This window comes from Aptenodytes patagonicus, chromosome 14 (assembly GCF_965638725.1).
Source record: "Aptenodytes patagonicus chromosome 14, bAptPat1.pri.cur, whole genome shotgun sequence".
NCBI lineage: Eukaryota > Metazoa > Chordata > Aves > Sphenisciformes > Spheniscidae > Aptenodytes > Aptenodytes patagonicus.
The window spans coordinates 10,916,863-10,929,440 of NC_134962.1; the positions used below are offsets into that span (position 1 = coordinate 10,916,863).

Below are 12,578 nucleotides of genomic sequence, written 5' to 3' on the forward strand. Positions count from 1 at the left end.
ATGAAAAGGTGAGGGTCTTTGCATTTTGATTTGTACCCACATTTTTTAATTACCCACTGTTTAAGATTATTTGAAATATTGACCAAAGATGAGAAAACTTTTCTTATCCTGTTTGAGTTAACACTATGAATAACTTCTTTGCTTTAATGAGTTAATCCAATGTTGCATTCCTTGCTCTGCAGCCAACCAAAGGCTAATGTTGATCTGCATATATGTATATTAAACATGTCACAACACTAATAAATTAGTAGCATTAATAACAAAAGAATGGGAATAACACCAGGAAGTATTACTAAAGTAGGCTTTCCTCAATAGTGGCTCACTAAACCCTGTTTCAAAGCAAAAAGAAAAGGAATTCAATAATATGTTTCAAAATTATGGCAAATGAAAATGTCAAAGTCTAACTTACGCTCGTACATATGGTATTAGTTGGGAGTTCTCCAGATTGAGAGGTTAGGAAGTGAATTCCTAGGAAGTGGGATGGAAAAGTTCCAAAATGGGAGGAATACAGAACTGAGGGAGACTTTTGCTCCAATAAGTTCAGTGGCTGGGCACTGTATAATTAATTGATTAAATGGCACCATTATATAAATAATGCAAGTCTTTGAAATTGTTAGGTGCACGCATTTAAGTTAGACATTGAAGTTAGAAGTTTGCCTATTTATTTTCATAATTGTTTATGTGATTGATCCGCTGTATGTTCTCTTTTCTTAGCTGTGCAGCAAAAAGAGATCACCCAGAGCACTTCCACATCCACTATAACCTTGGTTACAAGTACTCAACCTATTTCTATGGTTACCAGTTCTGGATCTGCAAGTACACTTTCTTCCTCAGTTAATACAGACTTGCCAATTGCAACAGCTTCAGCTGATGTGGCTGCAGATATTGCTAAATATACTAGCAAAGTAAGTTCTTGAGCAAGGTTTTCTTGAAATTTTATTTTGAAGTGAACTTTCACATTTTTGACATTGCAAATTCTGAAATAACTTTATTTTCAGGTTGTCGTATGTTGCAAATTCATTCGACTAGGTAGGAACAGCTAGATTTTGATGGAAGTGCTGAACCATCTTTTTAGAGCTGGCTGAATGCTGCCATTCCAAGCCAGAGTGTGTATATGATAGGCTTCAGCTGCTCAGACACTTTAGACCCTTTCTTTCTCATGTTCCCCCATTGCTGCTTCTTATTTACGTTGCATTGTGTTTTGGACCATTTTCTGTGTTTTCTCCTAAATGTGTAGATATCCCCTCAGCATCATATTTACAGTAAACATTAATATTTCTTCATCTGTGTCCAGTAACACATATTAAAAAAATGTAGTTTTGTTTTAAACCACTGTATAGCTTCATCAGATGGTAACTTGTCATAAGTGTGTATTTATGTATTAAAACAGAACCTAAGTGGTTAAAGAGAAGATGTGGTGTAATACTTGTATGATAATAGTGACAGTGACGGATGGGACGTTAGCTTTTCATATACTCTCTTAGATCTTTAAATTAAAAAATCAAGGTGAATACTATATAAGGAAATAAAGTTGAGTACCCAGGCATTAAAAGCACCAGAATTAATCTTGACAATCAACTTTCAGTGTTCTCACTCAACCGTATGGTCTTGGTGGGATTGTCAGTAGTCAGCAATGTCAGTAAATGTCTTTTTTTTTTTTTTTTTTTTTAATTGAGTTTCTTCCCCAAACTCATGGTTATATTTTTTTGTTCGTAAATTATATCAATGGCAATTTCTTGGAAAAGTAGAAGGTCAAGCAGTTCACCAGTTCAGGACACTTAAAAATCAGAGTCCTGATCAAAAATGTTGTGTTCTACCTTCTAAATAGTCCTCTAAAAGTAGACCCAGATAAATACATAGAGAGGTATGGGGCATTGTTGATAATAATATAAGTTCACATTAGAGTGGTTGAAAGGACGTGAAAGTGGGTTTCTGTTAAGAATGTATATATCAAAGAATTTTTTTTTTTTTTCATTTTGTCTTTCAGATGATGGATGCCATCAAAGGAACAATGACCGAAATATATAATGATCTTTCAAAAAATACTACTGGAAGTACAATAGCTGAGGTTAGTTTAAGATAAAAAAAAAAATACTGCTTGTATTTTAACTTTGAAAGTTGCAAAATAGTATTTTTATATATAAAAGTACCATATAACTATACCTACAAAGTGTTATAAATTGAGACTGTCTAGAGATCCTAATTTCCATCCTGTTTTAGAAGTAATGATTAGAGTGGTAGAGAAATACACTGAAAAAATATCAGATGGGCTCTATAAGGTAAGCAGCAAGAACAGTAAGCCATCAAGCCCAGATCCTTAAAGCTTCTGTTGAGGATTTAATTTTGTGTCACCTTGTTTAAAGTCAGAAATGAAGTAGTTTTTTTGAAAATACCTTTTTTTTTTTTTAAAGCATATATTTGTCCACCAGAGGAAGATTTGAATTTACTTGTAGTGCAGTAGCTTATTCCAGTTATGTGATTATGACCATAGTTTTTAATACTCTTTTAAAATACTTTTAATACTTTTTGCATTTTTATGAAATGCTATACATTGCTTTTAATTGTCTCCAAAGGTAGTACTTAGTATCTTTTAAGTGTTTTCTTTAAACTTGGAAAAAGCAGATTGAGCAGTGTAAACTAAGTACAAATGTGAGCAAATAAAGCTCAGAGTTAAGTGTGATGGTTTGTTTGCTTGTTTTAACCAAAATAAGGAAGTCTTAATTTTGAGCAATGACATTTGTATTCCCAATCCACAGTGAATGAAAAAATTGCTTTCCTAAGCCTCATCTAGTTTAAAAAAAAAAAAGAAACGTCATACTAATAAATGCAAGCAAAGCTGAGGAATAGGTTTTTGATTCCAGTCAGGTAAATTTGAGACTTGACTAATTTCAGAGGAAGCAAGAGCAAGTTTCATAGAAATGCTTTTTGTTTTCAAACAATCCTGTACTTTTTATAGCAGGAGAATCTAGCAAACAAATACTTAGACTACTTCAGACTTTGGTTTGGGGTTTACTGTGGTCTTGTCCTCACGTTAATATGAAGAAGCCTTGATGTAAGTGATGATCAGGCTCTTCGCTTTGGGCATGTTTTTCTGTATAATAATTATGTATTATACACTGCACCCTGTTTATTATTACTAACTATTAATTTTTTAATATTTAGATTCGGCGTTTGAGGATTGAGATAGAAAAACTTCAATGGTTACATCAACAGGAACTCTCAGAAATGAAGCATAATCTAGGTATGAAAATGGCAGTCCAAAATGGTGTATCAGTCCAAATGCTTGTAGTACGTAGTATGTATTACCTTCATCATATGATGCTATAAATTGTCCAAGTGAAGGACATAAAACCTTATATAATGTGCTGTGCTGATGTTAGCGGACACCTTTTGAGTATGTACACAAAGTTACTCCTGTCTGTGCATAGTAAGCAACAGGTGTTCAGCCCTCTGAGACAAATTTAGGCTAAAGGGAGCTTTTGATAGAACAGAGTAAGTTTATTTTACGCATCATTGGATAATCCCTCTTCATGAGATATTCTATGCCGATTACTTCATTCTAATTCTCCTATGAACCAGGTTGTGTCAATATAGCCACTGGGGGAACCTGCTTCCTCTGGTATCTTTGGAGATTGTAGCTGACATTTTGGTTCAGATCAGCTGTTGGTGTATATACTTACTTACTTATTTATTTAAAGTGAATAGTCAACCTTGACTCAATCTTGATGCAGATTGTCAGTGAAATAAATTCAAAATACTACCTTAAACAGATAAAAGAATATTCCTCCTAGGAGGGGGATTTTCATCTCTACATTCACTCAACTATATGGGCGGGAAATGAAACCATGGTTAAAATGTGATTCCTCTTAAATTATCTTTATTTAATGCACTGACTGTGGGAAGAAGGTTGCAATTGAGCGATCAAGTCTCCTTTAAGCTACATGCAGTCCCAACAGCCTTAGGACTGTGTAATACAGTGTCCTCGTCCACTTTTTGACACTCTTTTTGCAGAGCATATCTGGAATGGAAGTGAATTAAGGGCTGAATAACTCCATATTCAGACTCATGTCTTTGGTTTGTTAGTAACATTTTGCTCTTTCAAATCGGGGTAGACCAGTTTTTCCACTGCTGCAGTTCAGTTATAGCAATCTTCAGAATTACTTGGGTATGGCAACAACTCGTCTGTAACTCACAGAACTGAATGTCTAGGTGTGCTCAGAAATAAAAGAAAAATCCTTCAAACCCTTTGTCCCCAGTCTTAAGCTACTGATTTAAATAAACACCTTTAATGGTGTTTTGAAAGTATGCCAACTTCAGAGTTTTTCAGAAGACTCAGAGATTCATCCTGAGTCAAGGTGGCTAGAATTGGAATGCTTTATTTGTATTTGCCCACTTTCCTGAAGATTCTGTCAAGCTCTCTTTCACTTATGGCCACTCATAGTGACTGAGGTATCAATTCATAACTGCATTAATAGTGGGTGGCTTTCAGAGCAATCTTGAAGTAAGGCTCAAATTTACAGCTTTATTCACATAGTGATGAGTTTTTACAACTTTGTCAGTGTCCTTCTTGGAACTTTCACATTTTTCTTTGTAAAGAAACCAAGATACAATGAACAACTGATTCGCTGTTACTTATGAGAAAAGAGAAGAAACAGAATTCTCTGTATTTTCTGAATATTGGAGCAGAACAAAAGTTTGGGCTTGTAAAGACAAAGTATGTTAGCTACATACATCCTTTTTGTGTTTATGCTGCACCTAGTACACCTGGATTCTGATCCTTTGTAGTACACCTAGAAATAAAGTGTTAAATGGAAGGTAATGGTTAAGAGTAAAAATCATGGTGCCAGAATAAGAAAAGAAGATGGAAGACTTTCATTTGTTGACTAGGTATGAAACAGAGATGCCCACACTCAGGGAATATTTTGATTGTTAGTTTTAATTTCATGTTGTCTTTAAACTCGTGAAAATTATTGTTTTGCACCTTGCTGTTGGGGGGCGGAAAATGCAAAACTCCTCTTCCTTTGCATTTTGAGTAGAACTGACAATGGCCGAAATGCGGCAGAGTCTAGAACAAGAACGAGATCGTTTGATTGCTGAGGTGAAGAAGCAGCTGGAATTGGAAAAGCAGCAAGCAGTGGATGAAACTAAAAAGAAGCAGTGGTGTGCTAACTGCAAGAAAGAGGCCATTTTTTATTGCTGTTGGAATACTAGCTACTGTGACTATCCCTGCCAACAAGCTCACTGGCCTGAGCATATGAAATCTTGCACACAGTCAGGTAATCTTGCTCTGGGTTGCCTGTTTCACAGCTGAGGGGTTAGGGTGGGTGGAATACACAGTGACTCAATATTCTTCATTTGCATGGGTGCAGATGTGCTTGTGAAGAGTGACTGTGGACTGGTATGCACGAGTAGCGGCTACTTTCTCTTTTTTTCCTTTATTTTAGCTACTGCAACACAGCAAGAAACAGATACTGAAATTAGCACAGAAACATTAAATAAATCATCACAGCCTAGTTCAAGTGTGCAGCCTACACCCACAGAAACAGCCAGCACCCCTAAGGAAAAGGAAGGTTCAGCTGATAAAAGCAAAGAGAGTGTTACAGTGAGTATCATTGTGGTCACTTCAAACAAAAATAGTATGTAAGATTCCTCTGAAACCTACCCCTAAAGGCCTCCCTGGATCAGCCAGGAATTTATGACCATTTGCATATTTCGAAGAGTGTGATTTGGGGAGTGAGATAGGGAGTTGTGGGGTTTTTTTTCTTCATCTCGGCAAAAAAAATCTCCTTCTGTCCTCTGGGAACACCCTTTCCCCTTCACTCATTCCCAAGTAAAACCTTGTGTTGGCTTGACTCATCCTTCCAGCCAAAGGGGACTGGACCTCTTTCTCTCTCTCTCTCCAGGACCCATCAGTGTAGCTTCTGGTCTGGATCTTTCGATACAAGTTGCCTTCTGATAAGCAATACTGACTGCAGCACTTCCAAGCCCTTCTTGCCTGGGGGTTCAGAGGCCAAGCTCAAGACCTGCATTCAAATCAACTTACTTTATCACAACAGACTGCCACTAGGGTACCACAATGTTCCATAACACTGATACAACAATTCACCTGGATCTACAGTTAACGGAGCAGTGTGCAGTTATGAAATCCTCCATAGCATCTACTCTGATAGTATTCAGTAGGCAAGGATGAGCAAATGCTCTAATAAAAGGGACTTAACATTGCATATATAGAAAATGTTTATAGAGAAGATTCTGCTTTATAGGTAGGGCTTGACTATTAGCAATTTCAGCATCGTTTTTCTTCTGCCCTTGCAAGATTTATTAAATGAAAAATTTTAGTGGGGGGCTGATCTTTCAAACCCTTACACGTGATCCCCCACATCAGTAGGAGCCTTGTTGTATTTTAAAATATTAAAAGCAAACTAATTTTGTAGTATTGTGATTCCAGCATGATGTCTCATTGAGATAGTCCTATAGAATTGGGAAGCATAGTAAACTAGAGAGCTGTGTTCATTTCTTGACACTTTTGCTACTGTCTGGTGTTAGATCTCTGGGCTTGACATGTCATCTAAGGGAGTAACTTGGGAAACAGATTTGAAGAGGGGAAAAAGGATGTGCTGTTCCACCTGAATGCTTTGGTGAAGTTAGTTAAACTCTGGCTCAGTCGATGTTCGTATGCATTGTTTGTGGCAGCACCACCTTTGTATTACGGGAGAAATAGGGGATGGGAGAAAATCAATTACCTAAAACTTTTGCCAGGGAATATTCCAGTTATACAAATCTGGAATTGCTTTCACATAGATGTTCTACCTGAAACATCATGCTGTATACATTGATCATGTTCATAATTTGAATTTTGTTCTATTAACAAAGAAGTAACCTGTGAATTCATTAAGATGCAAATTTTTAGCACAAACAAAACATCCAACATAAATTTCATATTATAATAATAATAACAACTAGGTGGAATTTATGTAAAAGCTGAGACTTCTACTGAGGTTGCCTGTGCTGTCTCTGCAGATAGCAACAGGTGTGACAAGCAACCAGCCTATAAAACTGGTCCAGGTACCGCAGACCACCACCTATATTCCAACTACTCAACCCACAATTGTAAGTACAATATCATCATTTAAAGTCTGCAGTAGTACTGTTCCTGGCATTAAAATTGCTCAGTATTTCTGGGGGGTTGTCTCCGTCTGCTGTTCTATCAAGATATGAATTCACTGGTATAGTCTCAACTTGCAGTGCAAAATGTCATATTTTGCTGTGCAACATTCCACCCTTTCACTTCATCATTCATTCTTACAAGGATTCAGAAATTAAATTGTCATTAAGTATAGCAAAGGCACTGAGGACAGTCAGACTTCCATTTTACATTATTATGTTAGTTATTTGTCCGTTTCATGTATATACTTGACCACAACATCAATGTAAATACATAGAATTCATTTTAAATATCTTTTAAATATCTTTTTGTCTATGGTATCCTAAAGAGATTTAATTAATTCTAAGCTATGTTGATATTCCTGTGACATCTCAGTAACTATGAAAGAAAATATGCATTCATCAGTAGTGTATCTCCCATGCAGTCTTGCACATTAGCGTTACGGAATTATGAGAAATACCATTGGAATCAGACCTGTTTTTTCCCTCAAAGGCTTAACCAAGGACGCTTGAATTCCCTAGTGTCAGTCACAGGAGATGGGACAGAAGTGAGTTCGATTTTTGTATTTGATGCACCATAAGATCCCATTCTTTCAACTGTTCGTGTTCCGCAGTGCTCACTTCAGAGTCAGCATGGCATCTGAGCTGACATTCTTCTTACCAAAAGGAAATATGCCGATACTGCACTGGTAACTGAACGGCATGCTCTGTCTCAGTGGTGGGTTCAGCAGAGAAGCCCATGCGTGGATAGCTTCAGTTCATTTTCTGACTGAGCTTAGGTAATTTATAATAGTCACTATGTACTAGTTTAACAGTGTACTTTAATCACACTGTGATTGTGAGGCCCAATTTGCATTTGCTCTAGAAGTTACTCTGTCTGTCTCTCTCCTCGTGTGCACACCCCCCACCCCCCCAGCTGCCGGATACATGCCTCTGTGTGTGTATGTCTATGAATACACGCACATGCACGCATACGTACAGTATTTCATAGCCATTATATTCCACACAAATGTTACTGCTCTTAGTGGGGATCATGACTTTTCACATTCCTAGCAGCATTTTAACTCAACTCATTTTGTCTCAACTGAGAGCACTGTGCACCTTTGCAGCATTGGCCCTAAGTTGCTTGGACTGAATTACCGTAACAACAAGGTTTTATATGCGTTTTAAAATCAAATAGCAAACATCAAAGATGTTAGGCTCTTTTGTGAATAGCTGAGAGGTTGTAAGATCATAAAGCGATTTTGTGTAATACTCAGAAAAATGGCATTACCTTCATCGGTTTTCTGTAATACAAAGTGTATTGAGTTATGTAAAGCATAATTGGAACGTCTGACAGGTTTCAACCTTTATTTGTGCATGTTTAAAACTTTGTACACCTTTGCATTAGTCTTGCACAGCTACAGACACCTCTGTATTCTAATGACTGCACGTGCAATTTAAATAATTTGAAACCTTAGTGCATGTTTAATATGTATGCAAAATGTACATATGTGTAAAACTGGCAGAGGTGGAAAATTTACCTCTCAGGGAATGATCTTAACACATTTAAGGAGTCTCGCACATTCCGTATCCCGATCACTATAAGAACTGCAACGTAGTTTTTTCATCTGTGTAAGTGTGTGTATCTAAAAGGCGACTGTGGCAACCTTAATGTCCCCACCTGTAGTACTAACAGTGACTTACATAATGGCTTCTTTAGGGTTCAATTTGCACTTTGTTTCCAACTAGGAATTTCTTCCTCTGAACAACTTCCAGTGTATCTCGTGGGTACCATTTCCATCGAACCCTGTGTACGCATCTGAAATCATTACAAAATGGCAGTAATCTTGAATTTATTTAGCAAATTGGTTCCATGTTTGTTTTTTATTCTTTCTGCAGTTAAAATAAGGTAAAAATATGAATTCATCGTCTTTGCATTCCAGGGGATGGAATGAGTTGGCTTCTGGAAGGCACAGACTTTGTCACAAAGGAGCTGATAAACACTCTAGGCTGTAATCCATCTCAGTAGGGATGCTCACAATCCTCACTGAAAACCATTAAGACACTAATGTGGTTTCTTAAAACAATGTGGGGAAATACTGGGCTTCAGTGAACTTGTATTTCCTCTTCCATGTTCTCTTGGGAATGCCACACTACCACCAGGGGGAAGATCTGTGCATCCCTTTCAGATTCCTCAAAATCTCACTTCCCGTTTCTTCCGCAAAATATTGTGAACTGAACTGGATGCATTTGTTTGCTCACCAGTTGTGCATCACTGGAATTGTGTCAAAACATACTTGCAGTTTGTATGGCATAGACATTTCTAGACCTCCTCGCGTTTTTGGAGGAAGGTTAAGATACAGACTTAAGATTCAATAAATCCTTTTCCAGATCTTCCAGAGTGATGTGACCTTGACCAGATTGTTTAACATTCTTGTGCCTTTGTCTCTGCATCTGTAGAATCAATTACCACCTATAGAGATGTCCTGAAACTTCATTTGTCAAGATTTATAAATCATGATCTGTATGATGGAAGTGAAAAGTTTATTCTATATTAATATTTTTACAGGGGGTATAAGACAGTTCCCAGTAATGCTGATGGTTTTGTTATTATTTGTGCAAAAGTTAACTTAAGTACTTTTTTGTTCAAATGGATGTTCTTTGTTCTCTTCTGTGTAGACTGAATGCATGGGGGAGTTCCTCTTGGGGAAAAAGATTTAAGTAACGTGTAACAAGAATATACTTATAAACAAGGGTATTTTTGTACTCCAGTTTGATTTGTCAAAACTTTTTCAAATGACAGAGGATTTTCTTAGCCCTTTTTCCTCTTCCCATGTATCAGTTTGGGGAAAATACATAACTGGATGTAGTAACTATGAAAACCTAATTCTCCAAGCACAGACAGAGTGTGTACAGTACCTATAGGACCACCTGTCCCTGTGATTATATAGTAGTAATAATGATGATACAGGAAAACTCTTGGCTATAGGAAAGTAATACACTACTTTCTGCCCTGGAATGAGGTAATATTGCGGTAATAAAGGTATTAATTATTGCACAAAATCGGAACTTGTTCTGGATGTTCCCTGGAAAATAAATCTCTATTTCTGTGGTCATGTTTATGTGACCTTTAACATAACAATATGTTTCTCTTGGTTTTAATCCACAGACCATTCCTGTAGTGGTAAGTCCTTCTGCTGGGACAGTGGCAATGAGAACTGGAGTTCAGTATGTTCAGACCACAATGCCAGTCCAAGTACGAAGAGTCTAACTGCTAACAAGAAGTCCATACAATTGTTGGAATAAATAAATCTAATAGAAATGTGAAAAATAAACACAGTTCTTTGGATTAACCTCAAAGGTTCAGACTTTAGCTTTGTATATGTGTACAAAGCATTAACTACACTACATTAATGTAAAGCATTAGCGCTGGCTTAGAAAAGCTGAGGACAGGTAAGATCCGTATTAAATCTATGCTTCTTTTGTAAATAATGTACAATTTGTGGATGTCATTAGAGTACCATCTCCTTTTTATATTTGTATTGACTTTAACTTATAAAGAGCGTTTGAAGTTGGAAAAGGAAGGTTTAAAACAGCCTTATCACAAGCTAACTCTGAAAACTGGTCTTGGGAAACTGCAGTTACGCACCAAATAATATAATCATGAGAATCTGAACGACTTGATTTGCATTTGGATTGAAAAAAAATTCCGCACTTTGCAACTCCTGTAGAATTTGTTTGAGCAACCAAGTGATGAAGGGTATCTTTTTTCAGTTAATTGTATTAGGCAAATTATGACATTTCCAACCTGTGGACCTGAAATACTTAAAGATTTACATTGTTTTTTACAATGACCAGACTGTTAAAATTTATATTGTTTACAGGTTAAAATTAAGTTAAAATTTCATTCGGTCTAATGTCAGAAAAGTTGGAAAGTGTAATACCGGCTGGTTGTAGCATGACTTCTGATCACTGATATCAAAGATTGAGGAAAGGAAAGTTTGTTCCTCTGCTTCACAGTTCAGTTTTCCTGTTTTTAAAATCCCCCAAAAGGACTTTGAACAAGGACTAGGTGTGGAGAAAAACCTGGATGGGGAAACATGGGCAAAGGACTTCTGATGCTGGGCCAGAGCATGTATTATTTATATGATGGAATTTATGTTTTTATGTAAGCATGAAACAGTACAGTATGAGAGAAAGTAACCCATGGAAATGCTGTCTGTTACACTTATACTGTAGTACCATTTTGTATGTTGTGTAAAACGAAAGCATTGAACAAAGCAAAGGTGATGTATGTATATGAGAAAATTAATTGTATGATATCATTCCAGTACATTCTGTTGTACATTTTAGTCATGTTGATTTCTCCCATTGTTTATAAAAGAATGCGGTTTGTACAGTCTCCAGCTAGCACCCATATTAGAGGGAAAAAAGTATTAGAAGAAAAAAGCGAGAACAGAATATTCGTGAATTGCAGTTGTGTCAAAAATAGCCTAGCTGGCCTTATTTGTGAAGCATAATTGCTTTTAGCATATGGAAGTATTTTTTCACATTTTCTTTGTATAAAATTTGTATTAAACTTAAAGATCTTTTTTGACAATTGTGTTTCTTTGTGACTAAGACAGGTGACACACACGATATGCTTTGGGTTGCTCCAATTTTTCAAGAAACTTCACAATTTTTTTATTAAACTGTTTTAGAAAAATGCTCTGTGTTCCTGGATTTCCAGTTCCGTTTCGATCTGGACAAATGTTCATTTCTGCACGGTCTCCAGACCATAGATAATTTCACGTATGTTGGGACCTTCTGTCTCAGAAGTGTGGGACCTTTGAATCCAAGCCTGTCAAATCTGAGAAAAAACAAAGCGACATTGGCGGTCTGTAAATAAGAAGCCATTTATGTGTAAAACTCGGCAGCATCCATTTTCTCCCATTTTTAACAGCAGCAAAGGTCCACTGCTTGTTGTGTAACATTTACGCATTGGTTGGATTGGGGTTGCACCGACACGCGTAGTCTTGTTAGCTGGATTTGTGGGTTAGAGATGGGGGCTTCCGTGACGAGTAGGGTTGTAGCCCCTAAGAGGGCATGAATTGGGCAAGACTGCTGTGTGCGTCTTCATCACCTGTCAGAAGAAACAGGGAGCTGATGGAATAGCTCCCTGTAAAATCCTACTATGGACATGGTCTTAAATGTCCTACTCCTGTAGTTACCTTGTTACGTGCATTTGTAAAACAACTGAAGTTAACGTTCCCAGTGCTACTGTTTAAAGAAAAGCACAGATCTTGAAAGCTTGAAATGATGTTTTGGCTTTCCTCATGGAATTTGAATGCTGGTATCACTGAAACAGGCTCTTGTGTTAGGAGGAAAAAGGAAGGAGATGAACAAGTCAAAAACTGTCGCAGGAAACCACACTGCTTTCTGAAGCCTGCTTC

At 37.0% G+C, this 12,578-nt stretch overlaps 1 protein-coding gene across 7 annotated transcripts in view; it reads left to right on the forward strand.

Annotated features, from left to right (window-relative positions):
• Positions 1-11,853, forward strand: part of ZMYND8 (zinc finger MYND-type containing 8) — a 63,480-nt gene extending 51,627 nt beyond the window's left edge. For 2 of the 7 annotated variants that reach the window (XM_076352256.1, XM_076352258.1), the window contains exons 16-21: positions 715-905; positions 1,988-2,068; positions 3,163-3,241; positions 5,037-5,276; positions 5,445-5,602; positions 7,021-10,388. In XM_076352256.1, coding sequence (XP_076208371.1) covers positions 715-905; positions 1,988-2,068; positions 3,163-3,241; positions 5,037-5,276; positions 5,445-5,602; positions 7,021-7,218 — 947 coding nt within the window. In that variant the 3' untranslated portion in view covers positions 7,219-10,388. Of the gene's footprint in view, positions 1-714; positions 906-1,987; positions 2,069-3,162; positions 3,242-5,036; positions 5,277-5,444; positions 5,603-5,903 lie in introns of all 7 variants that reach the window. The other 5 variants (XR_012996509.1, XR_012996510.1, XM_076352257.1 and 2 more) reach the window with 5 other exon arrangements.
• Positions 11,854-12,578: the final 725 nt, after the last annotated feature.